General features: G+C 34.7%; 2 protein-coding genes across 2 annotated transcripts; both read right to left on the bottom strand.

The window, feature by feature from the left end:
* Positions 1 to 12,566: 12,566 nt before the first annotated feature.
* On the bottom strand, positions 12,567 to 13,700 carry LOC112512894. The gene is made up of 3 exons (XM_025119022.1): positions 13,616 to 13,700; positions 13,056 to 13,360; positions 12,567 to 12,995 (listed from the first exon to the last, which is right to left on the bottom strand). The coding sequence occupies exons 1-3, from the start codon at positions 13,698 to 13,700 to the stop codon at positions 12,567 to 12,569; spliced, it is 819 nt and encodes a 272-aa protein (XP_024974790.1).
* Positions 13,701 to 16,332: 2,632 nt separating this feature from the next.
* Positions 16,333 to 17,101, bottom strand: LOC112512034 (15.7 kDa heat shock protein, peroxisomal). The gene is made up of 2 exons (XM_025117820.1): positions 16,922 to 17,101; positions 16,333 to 16,760 (listed from the first exon to the last, which is right to left on the bottom strand). Exons 1-2 carry the CDS (start codon positions 17,049 to 17,051, stop codon positions 16,459 to 16,461), a joined length of 432 nt encoding a protein of 143 aa, XP_024973588.1. The 5' UTR covers positions 17,052 to 17,101; the 3' UTR covers positions 16,333 to 16,458.
* Positions 17,102 to 21,509: the final 4,408 nt, after the last annotated feature.

Below are 21,509 nucleotides of genomic sequence, written 5' to 3'. Positions count from 1 at the left end.
TCTGAGATAAGCTCAATTAGCACTTGTTAAAAGGTGGAATGGACTTGAATGATTGATCAGGCTTCTTTTATAGACAGATCCCAGTTAAGGATCGGTCCTTGTATGGAACGAACAAAATCCAATGAATGATTTGGATCTTTTTGGGCTTTTTTGTGTTATTTCAACTATAAAAAGTGATTTGTTGTGATTTAGAATAAGTAGGAAGCCTAGGTGTTTTCATACACTTTTCTCAAACTTTCTCATGTTTCTGTGATATGATATTTGGATAGTCGTTATTTTCAAATTATTTTAAGTTCTATATTGTAATAACCTAGTTTGGAATTAAGAAATATTTAGAGGTTCTTATTGATGAGTTATCAATTTTTGAGTGGCTATTCTGTAAAATGGGGGTATAAAAAGGAGAACTCCTCCTTGTCCTCGTTTTCAGCCGACTCTCTTCTCTTTCATTTTCACCTTCATGTGTGTGGGGGTTTTAAAAGAGTCTTGGGAAGCTTGTGGTGATTAAATTTTGGTTGAAGCTTTGAAGAGTTTTTATCCTAATGTATGATTTCTTTATCTTCTTTAATTTAGGGTTCGTTCTAAATTATGTTAGAGTTTTGATTGCGTTTTGGTTCTAATATAAAAGTGATGGGTGTTTTTAATTGGGTAAGCTGTTGGTAATTTGATTGAAACGATTCCTAAGGTTTACTTTTAAGTTTTCCACGATTACTTTGATCACTGGGTTGGAGTTCCATACTTGGTTTATGGTTCCTCTATTTTTAGGTAGGTTAACCATTATGATTTAGTTATTTCAGAGTTCTTGTATGATAAATATTGTTTACGAAGTTTCTTTGACCCCAGAAGATGCTATTTGGGTTGTTATTAAATAGTGTAAAGATTATTTTAAGCTGAAGGCTGTCAAATTACAGATTCTAGGCTGGGTAGGAGAGAAATAGTCGAACCGGTCAAACCAGAGAGCCATGTAACTAGCACCATGACTTGGGTCACGTGCTAGGTCATGGAAGTCCTAGTGATGGGATTTTTGAGTTTTCTCTCTTGTCATTTAAGGGTCTTTTGGGTTATCTCTAAAGGTTCCTAGGTTGGGGTTTAAAGTAAGGATGGTGGTTAACCATCAAGATTACAATTGGTGCCTTATTTACTCAAGTTCAAGTGTTCGGTTTATGCAAATTAGGAGAATCCTAGGCCACTTTTTATCTTGACAAGGATCTAAGTGTTGATGATCTCAGAGGCCTTGATGGAGGCTTGGCACCACCCTTCAATGGTAGCCTTCTCAGCCTTGAGTTTCGCAATAGCTTGCTCAAGTTCAGCGATAGCCTGCTCGCGTTCGATGCTTATGGCTTGGTTTACAATGACCTGATCTTTAAGATTTTCTTCAATCTTAGTCAGCTCTTTGATCTTAGAATGACATCCCTCTAATTGTTCTTGAAGATCAAGATTAAGCTTTTCGGGTTTGGATTTGTCATTTAGGGCATTTTAAAGATCGACCGTCAGTGTATCTAGTACAGATAGGCTATCAGAGGTAGAAAAAGTGGGTTCATTCAAGGAACATACCTGAGTAGGAGTGGATGACGAGGGATTACTAGAGGATGATGTCTCTGATGGTTCATCTTTGACATATTTGTCCATTAGACTAGGCCGTATCTTCCTCATTATAGGATTATTCTTCAGAAAAGTCAGTCCAGTCATGTTCTTCAGCGACAAGACCTTTTCCTTTACGATGAGAGTTCTTCATCTTCTTATACTTCTTCTTCAGCTTCAGGTTTTTATCATCTTTAGATCTGAAGGAGGATGGGGGTTTGGAAGATGGCATCGCAGTCTTCTTGGACCTGCATTCACTAGCAAAATGACCTTTACATTGAAAGTTGTAGCAAATCGCTAAAGCCTTGTCAATGGGATTTGACTTTGGCTTTTTAGAGAGGGTCAACGATGGAAATCTGTAGTAATTACTTTTTTGGCGAACCTTTTAAATGAGTTAATAAGAAGAGCCAGTGACTCATCAAACTCTAATAGATCAGCATCTGACAAGCCCTCTGAGTTAGAAGGATCTAGCTCAGTGATAATAACAGAAGAATTAGAAGGAATAGAAGAAAAAGAAGGATTAGCTGAAGGGCTTTTAGAGATCAAAGCTAACAGAGAGTTTTTCATTTCTCTAGCATCTTTAAGAAGATTCTTCTTCAGTTGACGGGACTGCTCATGATTAAGGAATATCCCATAAAGGGTACTAAGAGAGAGAGTGAACATGTCCTTGGACATCTTAAGACACATGGTATATTGATCCCATGATTCTAGCAAGCATTCAATAAATTTTGCCAGAGTCTCAGAGTTGGAATATTCTCTTTCAACTGTCCTTAAATCAATAAGAAGACAACTAAAACGTTGATGTACTTCAGACAAAGTTTTAGTCAGACAAAGTTTTAGTCTTTCCACAAAGAAAACTTTCATATTGTCTTGCTAGATGTATCTTCCTCGATTCTTGTAATTCAGCAGTACCTTCATATTGAACACATAGAGTGTCCCATATGATCGAGGTTTTGAGCTTCATCACTGAGTGATATACCTCGTCAAGAAGAGATATTATAGACCTCGCACGAGTGTCTAAAGCCATCTTCTTCTTGTCTTCATCATTTCATTGATGAGGGAGCTTTGAAATCTGTCGTTCAAGAATAGTGGCAGTCGTAGCAGTTGCAGGAACTGCTGGAGAGATAGCATATGGAACATAAGGTCCATTTTCTATATAGTATGGAATTCAGGATCCACACCTTCCAAAAATAAAGACATCCGATTCTTCAAGAGACTAAAGTTGTCTCTAATGAAACAGGGAGGTTTGGTAAGATAACCATTGTCGTGAAAGTGACTGCTTTTGCCAAGCCATTTGTAAAAGAATAAATTATCTATAAAAGAGATAATAAAATACCAATAAAACAACAAAATAATATAAAAAGCAAACGCTGCTCTGATACCACTTGTTGGTCCCAAACAGATCTAACAAGAGTTATAGGTAATCGGTTTGTAGAAGGAGGGGGGATGAATACAAACACATAAACTTTCACTTTTAAAAATTATATATTGATACAGAAAGATCAATACAAATTTTATAGATTGTTTGAGGAAGAGAAAATTTAAAGAACATATCTAAACAATCTAAGGTTCACACAATTACAAATAGCAAAGAGAAAAGATTTGCTACAAGAAATAAAGATAAAAAAATAAGTGTTCTTCACTTGTTGTTAAGTGGTTCTTTCTCTTAAGATGAGAGTATAGAGACAAGTAACTTCCTAGGAAAGTTTCTTAGAGATAAAGAAGTGATAACTGAGTAGAGAGCACTCAACTATTTATACCAATTGCATTAAATGCAATTCAGAAGGTACAAAACACGTGTCAAGATTTTGTAGGAAAACTTGTCATTTGCTACAGTAAGCAGTCATTTTGGTTGTATATGAGTAGTCCTCTTTTCATAAAGTAGGTAAGTCATATAGAGTTAAAGAAGTGGCTTCGTACTGTACTATATTCTAGAAAAGGTATGGATTTATCCTTTGTGTGAGGGGGACAAGACAAAAATAATTGTGCATGCAAGCTTCATTTGATCGATGAACGTTGGGATGACACTAGAGGGTCTCTTTAGTATTTGTTTAAACTTGTGCAGACTTCACACATAATTTAGATGAGCTTATAATCACTAAATGCCGCTTCAGATCACGAACGCGCTGGTCTCTAATCTTCAATTTTGGTCTTCGACATTGTTGAAGGGTCTGTGGTGTGAGTTTTGTCTTCTTGAAATATAACAGTCTCTGAGGAGGTTACAATACATGTTCAACGATCACTAAATAGACTCAGTGAAAATCGTTGAAACTGAATAACAGAAATACTGTACTTCGTAAGGTAAAAGAGATCATCATCAAATCAATGAGAGATATGATCAACAACCGCTATCTTTTTTTCTTTAATTTATGAGCATTTATTCGAGCTATTTCTGTTATATGTTTTCTAACGACAGAAATGTATGAGATTCTTGTAGCATAAAAAGTAAATTCACCATGTTTTTGTCATTTGGGTACATGTGCCTAAAATCTTCACATGTAAACATCACAAAAATTTAGTTTAAACTTATGTTATACCATCATCACTTAAGTTGATACATTGATAACATACCATGTGTTTGTGTACGACTTATCTGATAGAGCAACTTACATTGGGAAAATTAAGTTTATGACATATATTAAACTAAATGTGAATCGCTTTTAAACCCAACGATACTTTGATCTTTTGTTGCAAACCATCGTTCTTTTGAGAAGACATGTAATTAATAAAAAAAAAAAACACTACCATTTGAAAGACGGAAGGATTTTAAAATACATTGCGTCAAGTTATGAATTTATGTTTTTGCGAATGACTCCTAAATCAGGAGTTCTTGCAATTATGTGTTGGGTTCCGATAAGAGGAATAGTTAAGATGAGAAACATAAGAAGAGATCTCCATCTTTAGATACACATTAGGATGAGATGCATTGCACCGGATCAATCCTTGTATCCGGAGGGATTCATGGGTGGATTTGAGATTAATAGTGATCAATGGTCTAGATCCTTACGCCTCTCACACGATCCTTGGCCTGCAAGTTGTTGTGTTATTTGTGGCAATTTTGATAAAAAATGATGATTAGTTTTTGGTTCAAATCTTTCTCCTTTCTCTTAATAATCGTTGTTCAATTTGTGCTATTAGTTTCATAAAATTACAAGGCCCAACTTATGGACCACATATTTAAAGAAATCAGTGATTGGGTGAACATATAACAGGCTTTTAGATAAGATTTTTAACGAGGTTTTCACTAAATTAGTTATTTTTGCAAAAGTTATTTTTTTAATAATCACCAAACTTTGCGGAATCATTTTTTTAAATATTAATCTTTGATAATTACTCTAATCCTATTTTGTTCTAAAGGACAATCTTAAAAACATTAATGAACCATCTTCTTATTTATCAATCAATCATATCAAAATTCTCTCTAAAAATCATTTATTTTTTCTAAAATATTATATAATATTTTATGTTTTCAATATTTCATATTTATATATTTTTTTAATGGTGTCAACAAAAGCTTTTTAATAATTATATTTTGTCATAAAAGTATTTATTTTTCATTTTGAAATTTAATAAATTAGACTAAATAGTGAATAAGTAATAAGATTTAAAAAAATTATATTAGGTTTTCAGAAAATTTCCGACAACGCCTAACCCCAGGTTGATATTTCTAAAGGGTCGTTTATCGAATACTTACTCGGTAAGTGTTTACTGTTAACATTCAACACTATCACCTACTTATAGGCTAAGGTTTTAGCCCATCAAAAACGCATCTTATGCAACAATTTATTCGATAAGCGCTTACCATGGTAAGAGTTGTGGCTCTTACTTACCGGGTAAGACTCTTGGTCATTGCCTTGTTTTTATCGGGTAAAATTCTTCATCTTGACCATATTAATCCGGTAAGCTAATATAACTTAATAAACATTTATTCGAATAAGTGTTTGATAAATGACCGCTAACTAATTTAATAACAAGACTTAGAAAAGTCATTAAATCCAAGAGTTCGATTGTGGGCTCAATTGTAACATGTTTTGGGGAAGGCATTTTTTAAATTAAAATTTTATGTGGATTTTAATTCTTTTATCATCCAAAGGAAAAAATATACGAAATCCTATTTGTTATTCGTAGAATGTCTTATATAGATATTAGGTCTGGTACGTAGACCAAATAAGATATCGTTTCTGGGCAACCTTCTCAACATCGAAACTGAAAACTAAAAAACGAAGTGAGTTAGATAAAAAAAAAAGAAACTTGGACAAAAAGGACAATATACGCGATGGGTAGAAAGAGTTGTGATACCTGTCTCTGAGGGGAAGATGCATCTTATTTTCATAGATGATATTTTAATTCATTCCCACACTGAGAATGAGCATGAGAAACATGTTCGCGCAGTTTTGAGGTTGCTGAAACAGGAAAAATTATACGCGAAGTTTTCGAAGTGTGAGTTCTGGCTCCGAGAAGTTCAATTTCTAGAGCAAGTGGTAACCCAAGAAAGAATAAAAGTATATCTGGCAAAGGTAGATGAAGTGGGAGCAACCAAGGACCCCTTCTGAGATATGAAGCTTCTCGGGATTAGATGGTTATTACCGAAGGTTTAATCGGGACTTCTCACAGATAGCGACGCCGTTGACATCACTAACAAAGAAAGGTGTGAAGTTTGATAAATCATCTCAAGAAGAGGCATTTAGAGTCTTGAAGGAAAAGTTGAGCACCGCATCGATATTGAACTTACCAGAAGGAATTGAAGGGTTCGTAGTTTACAGTGATGCTTCCAAGCTAGGACTTGGTTATGTGATAATGCAACAAGGGAAAGTTATTGTGTATGCCTCAAGTCCACTGAAAGAACACGAGAAGCAATACCCAACTCATGACTTAAAGTTGGCAGTTGTGGTGTTTGCGTTGAAGATCTGGACGCACTACTTGTATGGGGTGAAGTGCCAAATTTGTACTGATCACAAAGGTCTAAAATACTTGTTTGATCATAAGGACTTGAACATGAGACAACAAAGGTGGATGAAGTTGTTGAAAGATTATGACTGTGAAATTTTATATTAATGCGGGAATGCAAATGTGGTGGCCGACACATTAAGTCGCAAAGAAAGGAGTGATCAGGTGAGGATTAAAGCAATGCAGATGGAGGTTACTTCTAGTTGGGCTGATGAACTCAAGAAAATTCAAAAAGAAGCTTTAGTAGAAGAAAACTTGAAGGGCGAGAGAATGGTAGGAGTTGTTCCGTTGTTTGAAGATAATAATCAGGGGTTAAACTGCTACAAAGGCAAAATTTGGGTTCCTCGCTTAGGAAACTTTTATAACCAAGTGTTAGACGAAGCCCATAAATCTCGGTATTCTATCCATCTAGATAACAATAAAATGTATCGAGATCTTTGTCAATCTTGCTAGTGGTCAGGGATGAAGAAAGGCATAGCCCATTATGTCAAAAGGTGTTTGACATGTATGCAAGTCAAAGTTGAACATCAACGACCATATGGTAACTTACAACCCCTAGAAATCCGATGTGGAAGTGGGACCACATCACAATGGACTTTGTGATGAAACTCCCAAGAACACCAAAGGGTTATGACGGTATATGTATAATCGTTGATATAATCACTAAGTCTGCACATTTTCTGCCAATTAAAGAAACTTACTCGATGGAAAGACTAGCTAAGCTCTATATAGACGAGATTGTAACTCGTCATGGTGTTCTGTTATCAATAGTCTCTTATAAATACAGTCGGTTTACCTCTACGTTTTAGCAAAGCTTTGAAAGAGAGTTAGGGTCATGAGTAAAGCTAATTACAACCTATCACTTGCAAACAGATGGTTAAAGCGAGAGGACCATTCAAACCCTAGAAGATATGTTAGTGGGCATGTGCAATCGATTTTGTAGGGTCATGGGAAAGCCATCTTCCATTGATAGAATTTTCATATAACAATTGCTATCATGCTAGAATTCAAGTCGCACCATATGAAGCTTTGTATGGGAGAAAGTGTCAAACGTCATTATGTTGGAATGAGGTGGGTGAAAAACAATTGGTTGGCCCTGAAATAGTTCAACAGACTACCGACAAGATAAAACAGATAAAGAAAAGGTTAAAGGTAGCTCAAGATAGACAAAAAAGCTACACCAATAAAAGACGAAAGCCGATAGAATTTCAAATTGGGGAAAAGTTATGCTTAAGAGTTCACCATGGAAAGGCATGGTTTGTTTTGGAATGCGAGGGAAGGTAAGTCCTTGTTACATTGGTCCTTACAAGATAACTAAAAGGATAGGTGAGTGATAACTCTCATTTTGTGAGAGTTATTTGTTGTTCAATACCCCTATTTTATTGTATCGTTGGTACCCATTTTGCTCTTATCTTGTATTTTTGGTCCAAAATATGCTAAGAGGTGATGAAAGGTCAAGAATTTAATTATTTTCTAAAAAAACCCATTACTGTTGGTAAACTGCCCACTTTCTGCTCGCATTCATCCTATGGCGTATTTTGCATCAAGTTGGATTTAAACAAAATGCAAATATGAACTCTCTTGAGTTTTAATGGGATCTAATTCTGAGTTCAGATCAAAAGATTGAGTTACTTGGAAGAATGGGCCTGGTTGAGCTATAAAAAGACAATAAAGTACTCCTACCATTATTTTGATGTAAAAGCCTTCTTTTCATAATTTTAATGGTTAGAGTACTTTACCTTTTGCAACCTTTCAAGAAGAAGTGACAAGGCCAGAGATAAAGTAGACATGTGGTGATGGGAGGTCCTTACCCTATGGACAATGCAGATTTTCATCCTCTGGGTAAAGGGTTTGTCCTGTCCTCACCTTTTCCTATATTTTAAAGACTTTCTCTCATTTGGAAGGCATCCACTCCATCAACAATTTAGCTAAGCAACCTTGGAGCATTCTCTCAAGCTCTACTGCAGTAGAGCAAGTTTAATTTTTGCTTGTAATTTTATTTTCGTAGTTAGTCTTTAATTCTCACCACTGTGTATTGTATGCCCTCTGTGGGCAACAGTTTAAGTATTAATTTCAGTTCAAGTATTTCTTATGCATTTTTCTTCTTCTGTTTCCGTTATGTTTTCTAATTTCATTATGAGCTAAGCACCCCTTTGGATGTGGGTGTGAGTCAAGCTTAAGAATTTAAAGGCACACTTGGGTGTTGCCATTTTTATTGATTCTTAAGCTTGGTCATTTAAGTCGAGACTTAAGCTCAACGCAGATAAGTCGATCACTTTGAAGTGTTAATATTAGATCCTTGATCCAGAGATGGGCGGATCTGAAATATGGCTTAGATGATGCACAAAGATTTGAGAGAGTCTTTGATAATCACGCAGAGATGTGGGTTTTGCATGTTTTTAGCTTATGTTCAGATATTAGTCGAGTTTATGCTACAATACGTTGTGAGTATAAATCTTCAGACTAGTGGAACCAGATATCTTTTTATCTAGTAGCTAATTCGGCAAGTTTAAGATTGATATAACTGGACGCTTTGTGGGCACTCTATGGGCACAGTATATAAGAATTCAATTTCGAGAGATAGGATTTCTTATAGAAATCCCATGAGTTTCTGACCAAATTGTTCCTGCGATATTCTTAAGCAAAGTTTACACCCATACCCGTCTTTTAAATATTAAAAGTTTATTTCGTATTTTAACGCTTTGCACCAATCAAAACTCAACTATTTTCTTAACCCGAAGCATGTTCAAGAAGTTCATGAAAGTCTCTGATTCTCAGTAAGTCCTGTCCCTGTGGAAATGATCTTGGTACTATACCACTCTATTACTTGAAGCGATCATAGTGTCGGCATGCACTTGCATCGCCACTTTGGGGATTTTGTGCCCACTGTGTGCACACTTACGATTTTAGCACACCAGTGAGGTTGCCTATAAGTTGGAATTACCTGAAGAGCTTCAAAACATCCATAACACGTTTCATGTATCTAATTTAAGAAAGTGTTTTGCGGATGAGAGCACCGAGGTAACTCTTAAGGATATTAAGGTGCACAAACACTAGCTATATTGAAAAGCCAGAGATAATTATCGATAGGAAAGTGAGGAAGCTAAGAAACAAAGAAATTGCTCTTGTGAAAGTCCAATGAAAACATCATAGAGGGCCGGAAGCAACTTGGGAACCCGAGAAGAATATGAGGTTGAAATATCCTCATTTATTTGCATAAGGCAAATTTCGAGGACGAAATTTTGTTAAGGAGGAAAAGTTTATAATAACGTAAAAGAAAAAAATAGAAATGGTAATTTATTATTGGATGTGTAAATTCAAATTGGAAAAAAGAAGAAGAAGAGGTGCATCATTAATTCCACTTCACCTCAACCGACGTAACTCTCCCTTCAATTTATGGATTTGGCCTCGTCATATGATTTGTAACCGATGTTGGCCTAGTAAAACCTGTAGGAGTTGTGGCAAGGTGGTGGATAGGGAGATATGTGTGAGCAAAAACAACGGTGAACATCGAAAGGAAAGTCACGGTGCTTTACATCGCAGCTAGTTCAGCGTCAATTGGTAAGCCATTCATACCTTCCGTTTCAAAATTTAGTTTCCTAGATGTTCACCTTAGTCGAACGGTCATTCGGGTGAGTTTCCGTAGGATAATGGTGGCTAGCGATCACCTCCAACACCCACCGTTTTTCACACGGTAATCCCCGTGTCACCGGGTTGTCAAGTCGTGCCCTCGTTTTGGCATAAAAAATAAAACTTTGGATTATGTGTGTATCGGTCTATACATTGGATAGTCCGATGTTTCTTCGCTTGGTGGGTTGAATTATTTTTTATAAAAAAATATCTTAAACGTAATATGGGTTGGATTCATGCCTTCGTTAATGTTGTGAGGTGTGAAAGAAATATATACATGGACACATACAAAGGAAGTCTATACAGTAACTATATTGGGAAGAAGAAGAAACGGTAGGTATGTTGCATATATAGAGCAATGGAAAAGAGAAAGAAGTAATGCATGCATGCATGCATAAATTATTATGACATGCTAATAGTTGGTGTATATTAATTTTTTTTTATTAACCTGCATATCCAACCCGCTATGCAAGTCGACTAATCCCAGGACGACCACCTGCTTTGCAGATAGCCCGGAGTCACCGCATTTGAACCTCTGTGGCCACAAGGGATTTTTATTTCTCATTGGATTTGAACCTGAGACCTCCTGGTACTTTTGACCTTTGGAGACAAGCTCAAACCAATCAGGCACCACTCTTGTGTTTGGTGCATATTAATTTAGATATATCAACTTAGGAAACTCTTCGTGCATATATATCTAGGTGTATATATGTATAGGTATACATACATATATATATATATATACACACACATATATATATATATACATATATATATACACACACACATATATATAGAGAACGTTTCAAACGAACCCCTGTAATTTACGAAAATGCGAGAACAACCTATTAATCTCATATTGTGATAACAATAAAAATTAAAAAAAATTTAAATTAAAAATGAAATTTAAAACAATTCAAAAAAATTGAAAGGCAAAAGGGTAATATTGGAATTCAAAGTGATAAAATTAAAAAAACACGATCATAATAAACCCAATAATCTGGGATAACATAATGAGCATTATGGTTATCGCTTATTTCAACACGATTTGGTGTGATTTGGATGTGATATGGGTGTGATAATCATGTGATTATCACACAATTATCACAYTATCGCTTATATCMACACGATTTGGTGTGATATGGGTGTGATAATCATGTGATTATCACACAATTATCAAGGATTCCGCTCGGTTAGGGTTAACGTAGAAAATCGACTACACGATTTGGTGTGATATGGATGTGATAACCAACCTCATCAAGGATTACAGTTACATACAATTTCAAATTGGGATGTTTATCACATGTGATAAACATCAAAGTTCTTAATTATAAAGCTACTATAACATTAAACTCAAATCATCATTAACCAATAACTATAAATCGACTAAAAATATTGACATTCACAATTCCATGTACTTTTTATCACATGTGATAAAAAAACACCCATATCATAACACAACCGATTTAGAAAAAAACTATGAAATATTATTGTTATCACATTATTATCGAGCCTTCATCATCATCAATAGAACTATCTTCAGATAATTTCAAAATGGGATGTTTATAACATGTGATAAACATAAAAATTCTCAAATACTAACATACAACATTCAAATCCTGCATTCTAGGTCAAAATGTTTTCGGATACTATGAACCGATGGAAAGAAAAGGATAGCAGAAAGTGAAAAGGAAGAAAGTGATACAGTAAACGTGATCAATCCCAACCAACGAGAACGTGATCAATCCCAACAAAAAAATGGGATATATCTAATTAATTAAAATAAAATAAAAATTATAAAAAAAAAATACCTACTTACATTACTGTCTTTATTGACTTATTTGTATTTGATATAATTTAAATTATTGATTAAAAAAATTTGAGGTTAGTAGGTTGTTCTCTCGTTCTCGTAATCACAAGGGTTCTCGTTTGAACCACCAACTATATATATATATATATATATATATATATAACTATATATGGACGTTCATGTTAATTAATATGGTCGTAACCAAGATATTGCCTTAAGGTTCGTTAGGATAAATAACGTCAAGGGAGCCACTCGATCATTTTTGGGTATCGTAGGTAGTCCCGACGTAATTTATTTTTATTTAAACTTCAAGAATTTGTTTGGACAACGACTTGGGTGGTGAGTTACATGTGACTCTCCTAAAAATGGTTGCATGTTTTATTTATAGTTATATGCAAGTTTGCCTGGAATTTTCTCGATATATTTGAATATCATGTATGTGTGAAATGTGCCTTATTTTATAAAATATGTTGTGTGCCAATAAGGGGTGTACTACGGTATGATCAGTGGCGGATGCAGAAAAATATATTGTAGGGAGCATGATATAAGATAAAATAATAATTAACTCCAATTTCATACAAAAATGATAAAAAGTTACCTCTTACAATTGTGCCCTACGACTCTTCATCTTTTGGAATTGAGTAACATCATCATTTGAAACCGTGAGAAGTGCTTCTTTTTCTATAGTACATATCATTGCAACATTCAAAAATTCATCACCAATTTTGTTGCGCAAATCTGACTTCACAATCTTCATAGCAGAAAAACATCTTTCGACTGTTGCGGTAGTAACTGACAAAACTAAAGCTAACTTCAATAACCGATTTACTAGAGGATAAGTTTTATGTTTTTTTTTTGTTTCCACTAGCAATCTAGCGAGCTCGGCAATACCACTCAAATCGGCAAATCTTTCATCTTGACGAACAATCAAATAGTACATGTTAAGTTGTTTCTCAAGAGCGATCTTTTCCATATGACTAAAATATTGATGATACAACTCACTCAACTTCAATAAATCTAATACATTGAACTGTGAAAATGAATCACATGGACTTAAAGGTTTTATGTTTTTAAGCAATTCAGTACTTACCTCACTAAATCGATCCCCAAACTCTTGAATTTGCATGTCCACAACAGTGTTGAAAATATCAAACTTGTAATAATGACGATTGGTGATGTTGGTCCTTAGTCTTCCGTTTTTTGAATAACGGTCTTCTATATCCAAAGCTTTAATACCATTTGCTTCACAAAAAGAATACATTTTCTTCAAAAGTGGATCAAAACCAGTTTCTCTAGATTGTTGCAATAGTTGTTTGGTTCCTCTTATCAATGAAAGCGCTTCTAAAATATCTTGATCCTTTTTTTGAAGAGCCTGTGATAACAAGTATGTGACCTCTAAAATATGAAACATCAAATGCAAATAAATCATGGAATCAAATGTCCTCAAATATGCTAAAATACCAGTTGCTTGAGTGAGACTAAAACCATAATCCCCGTCCTCTTCAACATACTAGAGCACTTCAACAGCATTCGGAAATAAAACAATCAAGCTCAAAATGGTTTTGTAATGAGAACCCCACCGTGCATCTCTGGATCGTATAAGAGAAAATTCTTGGTATTTCCCTGTTCCAGTTTCAATTTCACACTTACCAATTGTTTCTTGCACTCTATCTTTGTAACTTTGTCGAAGCATGTCTTTACGCTTGCAAGAAGCATTCACCACATTGATCACCATTCCTAACATATTAAAAAGTTCTCAACTCTGTCATGTTTATTTGCAACCGCCACAACAACTAATTGAAGTTGGTGAGCAAAACAATGAATATAATATGTCGAGCTATTTTTATTCAAGATCAAGGCATTTAATCCATTGAACTCAATGCATAATGCTTGCTCCGTCATAACCTTGCCCTCTTGCCTCTTCAAACTCAATCCATGTTCAACAAATAAAGTATCAATTGTAGATTTAAGAATTGAATAAGATGTCCCCGTCACATGAACAATACCAAAAAATCTCTCCTTAAGAATACCACGTGCATCAACATATCATAAAACCACTGCCATTTGTTCCTTCTTAGAAACGTTACTAGACTCATCAACTAGCAATGAGAACACATCATCACCAACCTTCTTTACGAATGGATTTGAATATTTGATTTGCAAAACAAGCAGCAATATCCTTTTGAATACTTTGAGACACTATTTGATTATTCGTTAGAGCATTTTTTTTAATATAGCTTTACCTACATCCTCATTGTAATCACCAATTAAGGCTAATGTTTCTAAGAACATGCCTTTGGAAATAGACATTTCAGATTCATCATGACCAAGAAAGGGCTATGTATTTTTCAACAAGAATCTACAGGCCTTAATTGAAGCATTTAATCGTTTTATATGCTCATTCTTCTTCTTCTCAGTTTGCTTATGAAAAGCAAAGGCAATAGATCGATCTTGGCTCATTAGATCTTCACTTTTCTTAAGTGCTCTATTTTGAAAACTATTAATGTCGTCGACATGAAGACCAAGTCTTTCCCTTTTATTCCAACTATTAAAACCATCTGTTACAAATGCATCACTCCCACATTGTCATACGTAATGATCTATAAACAAATAACAACACAAAAAAAAATCTCTATCCGTTACTCCAACCAATTAGCGTATTGATCAAACCAAGTCGGACAAGAACGTCTTCCTTTACTCCCGACAAATTTTTTTGGAAATGCATGACCCCATGATTGACAAGGTCCTCTAAGCAAGTATTTTTTCTTTATTTCATCCCTTCGATTAGGATGATATTCCGAAATCTTTTTTTATCGGCTGGATCCCAAGGAAGATTGTTCAAATCAATTTCGTAGGGCATCGAAAGAGCAGAGCTTGATTCAAGTGTTGATGCTTTCTTTTTAAAAAATCTTTCCATTATTTCTAGCAATAACTATAACAAGATAAAAATCAATGGTTTATCTTTATCAATAGTAACATTTCCAATCGCCTATAAAATTACAAAATTAACCTAACATTTTCATTTGCCTACAAAATATTTGTCTCTAAACTTGCAAAATTAACCTAACATAAGCATTTACTAAATCACCAATATGAATCAAACAACAAAATCAAAGTCATTAAAAAATTAAATATTGTAATTTAGAAATCAAAATTTCTACCTAAATTGGGGTAGTCGTAGGATGCAGGAAGAAAAAAGTTGCTTCAATGTCCAAGAAGGAAGAAGCAGCCAAGCAGGAAGATACGAAGAAGGAAGAGGTTAGAGGGAGAAAGTGAGGAAGAAGCAGCCAAGCAGGAAGATACAAAGAGGGAAGAGGTTAGAGGGATAAAGTGAGGAAGAAGCAGCCAAGCAGGAAGATACGAAGAGGGAAGATGTTAGAGGAAGTGAATAAGAAGCGGCGATAGGCCAAGCGCCGGCGAGCGGAGTAGGCAGTAGTTGCAGGTAGCGTAACGATGGCCGATGTGCCATGTGCGCCAGCAGGCAGCAGAGTGGAAGCCTGGAAGAAGCCAAGAAAGTGAAGACCATGAATTGTGTGAAATGATGAAATGGAAGGCTAAATGGTAATGGGGCCTTCATGAATATCTTATTGAGGGCCCAATCATGTTAAGTTAAAAACTATAAGTAAAACAAAACATGGGTTTTCTAAAATTTATGTTGTTGGGGCCCAATACCCCAATTCCTTCAACATGCATCGCCCCTGCAGCGGAGTTGAAGTCTAGAAGAACCCAAGAAGGTGAAGACCGTGAACTGTGAGGAGTCAGAAAATGGAAGGCATGGAAGGCTGAACAGTAGTGGGGGCCTTCACAATTATCTTATTGGATGCTCAATCATATTAATTTAAAAACTATAAGTAAAAAAATATGGAGTTTCTAAAATTTATTTTGGTGGGACTCAAGACCCTAACCCCTTCAACATTCATCCACCCCTTGGTATGATTCCGTAAAAATGAGCATAGTTTGTGAACTTGTCTAAACCATAAATACAAACAAATTGTATGAATTCACCAGGTAATGTTACGTGAGATAGTCATCTCCCATAACGTTGTTAGCTTTGTAAAATATGTTGTTTAAAACGTATGCATGACAAATTATGACGGTTTGTGAAACCTATTTTTGTCATTGTGTATACATTAAAACCATTAACTCACTGGACCTTCGCTCACCCGACACCTTTCAAAAATAATTATGCAACCAAATCGTCTCGCATTCAGGAGGAATAATAACAAAAGAAAGGAGAGAATTTAGAATCGACTATCACGGAATAAAGGCTTGACATGAAAATTATTTGAGACTTTGATTAGACAAATGTCCCTTTTAAGTTTTATATTCGTTTAACAACTTCCAAAAATTGGGTCTTTACAAATATTGCTAAATGCATGCTTATCCATTTTTTTTTAACTTACAAGAGTTATAATGATCTTGCAACCTGTCACTATTTATAACTACTTAAACCTGTCACGTACAGAAAATGGATTTCTACAAGTTTCCTTCCATTACAGCTTGCTGGAGACATGAATATTACGGACTTTCGATGGCTTAGGGCTGAGATCCTTGGGCAAAACCAGCATCAGAAGTCCATTTTCAACCTGAGCTTTAATCTGATCGACTTTCACATCCTCCGGCAGCTCCATCTCCCGACAAAAACCACCGCCGTCAACTCCTCCACCTCCTCTCTCCGCCACATGCCAAACAATCTCGTCTGCCTTCTCCTTAGATCTCTCCTTTCCACCTTCACCGCTCACCACCAATCTATTCCCTTCTTCCACCTGCACCTTCACATCATCCTTGCTATATCCTACATAATTTGAATCAAAACCTCATTAATTTTCATCGTTGCCAAATCCTTTCAGGTAGAAATGATCATGAAATTGTTAATCGGTACTTTAATTGAAAAAATTGCAGGAAGAATTGCTGTTTGTGTGTGATTTGAAGAGTAAGATTGGGAAGAAGAGTTACCAGGGACGTTGATCTTTATGAAGTGAGCTTGTGAGGTTTCGTACCAATCCATGAGAGCTGTTGCGTGATAGATTGGAGGATTAACGAAGAATCGCCTGAAAGGATCACCGAATAACGCCATTGTTGACATACTCTGCAAGATTGTGGTTGGGCAAGGATTGGATTTATGGAGGTGGAGGAAGGCTCTCGAATATCTGGAACCTTCTCCAATGTCTATCTTTGGGACTTGGAAGTTTGTTAGATAAACGGATAAAAATAAAAAATATTTCTAACTTTTATGGATTATTTGATTGGGGCAATTAATTAAAAATATATTTTCTAAAATATCTATTTAGGGGCATTTACTAAACGATTGCCCGATAAGTACTTACCAGGTGATTTTCTCACCGGATGAAAATGGTCAAGGCCAAGAATCTTACCCGGTAAAAACGATGATAAAATTGGAGAGTCTTACCCGGTAAGTGAGGGTGACGTCTCTTATTCGGGCAAATATTTACTAGATAAATTGTTGCATATGATACGTTTTAACGTACTACAATCTTACCCAGTAAAATAAATTATAGTATTGACTTCTAACGATAAACACTTACCAGGTAAGTATTTAGATAAACAGTCTCTTAGTATAATTTATAAAAGGATATATTTAGAAAAACAATTAATTAAATTCTTGTTTTTAACGAATGTATTTCTAAATTTTTTCTTTCTGTTTATGAAATATATTCTTGATTTTTTTTTTGACAAATGAATCCGAAACATTTTTGAACAAACAAAATAATAGACTTAATTTTAAATAAATAAATCCGAGATATTTTTGGAGGAAAAAAATATATACAATTCATCTAATCGGAAACAAAGTATAATGAACTAATTAAAAAAAAAAAATATCATATCATTTCCATTACTAATTTCAAAAACATACAAAAGTTATGCCTCAAAAATAAATAAATATATACACAAATATTTATATATAAAACAATTAAATTAATTAACTTAATTCATTCTTTAAGCATAACTTTTGTATGTTTCAGAATTAGTAATGGAAATGGTATGATTTTTCTTTGTTTAGTAGGTTCATTGTATTTTGTTGTCGATGACAGGAATTGTACATATTTTTTGGTCAAAAAAAAGGTTCCGAATTTATTCGTTCAAATGAAGTTCATGATTATCTTTCTTCAAAAAAAGTTTGGGATTTATTTGTTCAAAAAAATTTAAAGAATTTATTTGGTAAAAAGATTTACGAAAATTTTTAGGGAATCATTGTTAAAAAAAAATCAGGGACTTAATCATTCAAAATTAGATAATATGTTGGGCTTTGTAGACTTTTCTTAAATTTTTATCTCATTAACCTGTTTTTATATGTTACAATGATGTATTTAACTGGTTTTTGAAAGTTTAACGGTTTTATCATTATAAAAAAATAGTTTACAGACTTAATCATTCAAAATCAGATAGTTTATTAGGTTTTTAGACTTTTCCCTTAAAAAATGTGGTTGAAAAACATATTTTTGTACATGATTCTATGTATATCGTTAAGAAAAATGTGTTGTATATAGTATAAGTTCAAAAAAATTACTCCATTCGTATTTCTATTTTAGTTTATCTCAAAATAAGTGTTCAGTCTCAAAAATAAGTTTTTACTTCCCCATTCTACCCTTAATTATGAGATGGAGAGAGTTTATCTCTCTATTATCTAGGGTATATGTGATTTGATTATTTAAAAAGTGTAATAATTATACATTCCTAAAAGTGTATGTTGTTTTCATTATATGGACATTTATTTTGGAACGGATGGAGTAATGAATAAAATAAACCTTCATTTTTTTTTAAAAAATTTATGATATTTTTATATATGACAAATATTCAAACATATTAATCACTTATAGTGATGTTTTGCAATTGTGACGCCCGTAATTTTATTATTTACACTTAATATGTACGTTTTTGTATGTGAAGAATGAAGAATCTAGGGAAGATTTGAGTGGTTGAGACAAAACATTTTTCATAAAATAAAAGTAGTTTAAGGAAATCGGAACAGAGGCCAAACTGCGGCTTCAGGACTCACTGTTCGATTTCCAAACTTTGGGCACGAGCGACATTCATCGCGGGAACTGATAAGAGCGACTTAAATGCCCAATTATGTCTAGGGTTCAATTCATTCATTTCACTTTCTTGTCTTTCTCTCCTCATTAAATCAGATTGGGAGCATCTACTTTTACATTTAAGGTGTTCTTGGAAGGTTTTGGAGCAAGGATTTCAAGCTTAAGTCAAGTGCCTAGTTCATCTTCTACATCTAGAAGTCTTGGTTTTCTAAGTTTTGATTAGAAATCCACCAAGGTGAGCTCCTTTCCTATTTTAGAGCTTTTACATGTGTGAATCGTAAACATCTTTATATTTCGATGAATGCTTTATGGATTCTATTATGTAACAAGCGTTAGACGATTTTGTGACATCAATGGTGTCTCTTAGGAAAGTGGTCTTGTCTTCAATATGAGAGTTTTGAGATCTAGTAATGACCTAAGACTTCTTTTAAGTAATCATAAACTCATATTTGTTGGAATAAGGTGTTTAGATGTATAAGACACTAGGCATAATGATTCACCGTTTTGGGATAAATAGTTATGTTTGGATTTTACTCTAAATAATGGATAATGTTTCTCAAGTGTATAAAAGCTTTGTATTTGTCTTATTTGTGGTTCAATTGTACTAATCACTCTTATTTGGTGGTTTTGCCCTACCCTCATTTGGGGCCATGGTGTGTTGACATTTATTGGTAAGAAGTAATGGTTAAATTTCTCAAGTAAGTATGTTTCACCTTTAGTATCTTGTTGCATTGGATCCACATGCATTGTTCATACTTATGTCAAGAGAGGAGTTTAATGTCCTCTTCATGGTGTCATTGGTTTAGGACAGGGGAGGAGTTTTGATGTTCTCGCCTCAGGCCCTTGACGATATAGACAAATAAAGAGTTTTGAGGTTCTCATCATGTAACCTTGGGGGACGACTAAGTAAGGAGTTTTGAGGTTCTTACCTTAGGCCCCGAGTAGAGTGTCATTATGGTTTGTAAGCTTAGAGTGAGTCGTCAAAATCTTAATGTGGCTTACTTAGTGTTCAACCACTTGATGGAATCGGGTCTTCCTCGTTATTACAAGATATATCGATTGTATCCTACCTTTTTGATAAAATGGTTTGAAATAGACTACAACCCCTCATTTCTCACTGCTCTCATTCTAAGGAGAGTAAACCTTTATATTTAGCATATGACTAAATTTAGTGGTTTCAATACTTTCATAAAATGAGAGAGCGTACTAGGATTTAGCCTAATACTTCTTAAATGTCATGTTTTAGCAGGGTATAATAAGGACGAGCCAATAGGAAGGTGATCTAGAGCTTGGAGTGCCATTTTGAGGCACGAATGGGCTAGCATTTTTGGAGAGCTCATACTTTTGAAGATACCAACTTTGGCGATTGATGTAACCCCCTACTTAAATCTAGTCCTACTAAGATTAAATAGAAGTCATACTCTGATACAAAACTTTATTTTGTGTTGAGTTGTAAACATTTATGCTCTTTTTGGTAAATGTTCTCTTTTTGTATTTATGACCGGTTTTTATCAAGGTTCAAGTTAATTGATATTTTCAAATTTTAGGGGTGTTACAACAACTTACCTAACGGAAGTAGGACTTTACTAGTAACCTGGGTACCGCTGGACCAATGACCATTTGTTATAACAACTTACTTATTGGAAGTAAGACTTAAGCATGGACTTGTCACTAATATTATCTTCCTGATCATAGGAATATTCTAGACCACTCTTTATCTTGGCGGAGATCTGAGCTCTAATGATTTCAGTGGGCCTTGAGAGAGGCTTTACACCATCCTTTAGTGTTAGCCTTCTTAGCCTTGAGTTAAGCAATTGCTTGCTCACGCTTAGCGATAGCCTGCTCGTGTTCGATGCTAAGAGTTTGGTTTACAATGACCTAATCCTTAAGATTTTCTTCAATCTTAGTCAGTTCTTTGATCTTAGAATGACATTTCTCTAATTGTTCTTGCAAATCAAGATTAAGCTTTTCAACTTTTTATTTGTCATTTTGGGCATTGTAAAGATCCAGTATCAGCGTATCTAGTGCAGATAGGCTATCACAAGAAGAAGTAGAAGAAGGGTCATTCATATTACATACATTAGTAGAGGTTGATGGAGAGGGATTACTAGTGGATGATGTCTCAGATGGTTCATCCTTGACATCCTTGGCCATAAGACAAAGATAGGATTGTTGATCCTCTCTCTCAGTGATTTGATGATAATCCTTTTTCACTTATACGTTGTATTTATATTTCTGTCTTTTCAGTTCCAATGATCATCACTGAACCTGTTCAGTGATCGCTTAAGAACTTGTATTATAATTCAATCAAAGACAGGGATACTTCAAGAAGACAACACTCACACCAAAAAACCTTCATCCAATGTCGAAGACTGAAACTGAAGATTAGAGACTGACGAGTACGTGATCTGAAGCGGTACTCAGTGATTACAAGCCTGTCTACATATGTGTGAAGACTGCTCAAGCCTCAGCGAATGCTGAAGAGACAT

Source organism: Cynara cardunculus (assembly GCF_001531365.2).
Source record: "Cynara cardunculus var. scolymus isolate 2C chromosome LG 5, CcrdV1, whole genome shotgun sequence".
Taxonomy (NCBI): Eukaryota; Viridiplantae; Streptophyta; class Magnoliopsida; order Asterales; family Asteraceae; genus Cynara; species Cynara cardunculus.
Note: the sequence above shows the minus strand (reverse complement) of the source record. Positions and strands in the feature narration are given on the sequence as shown.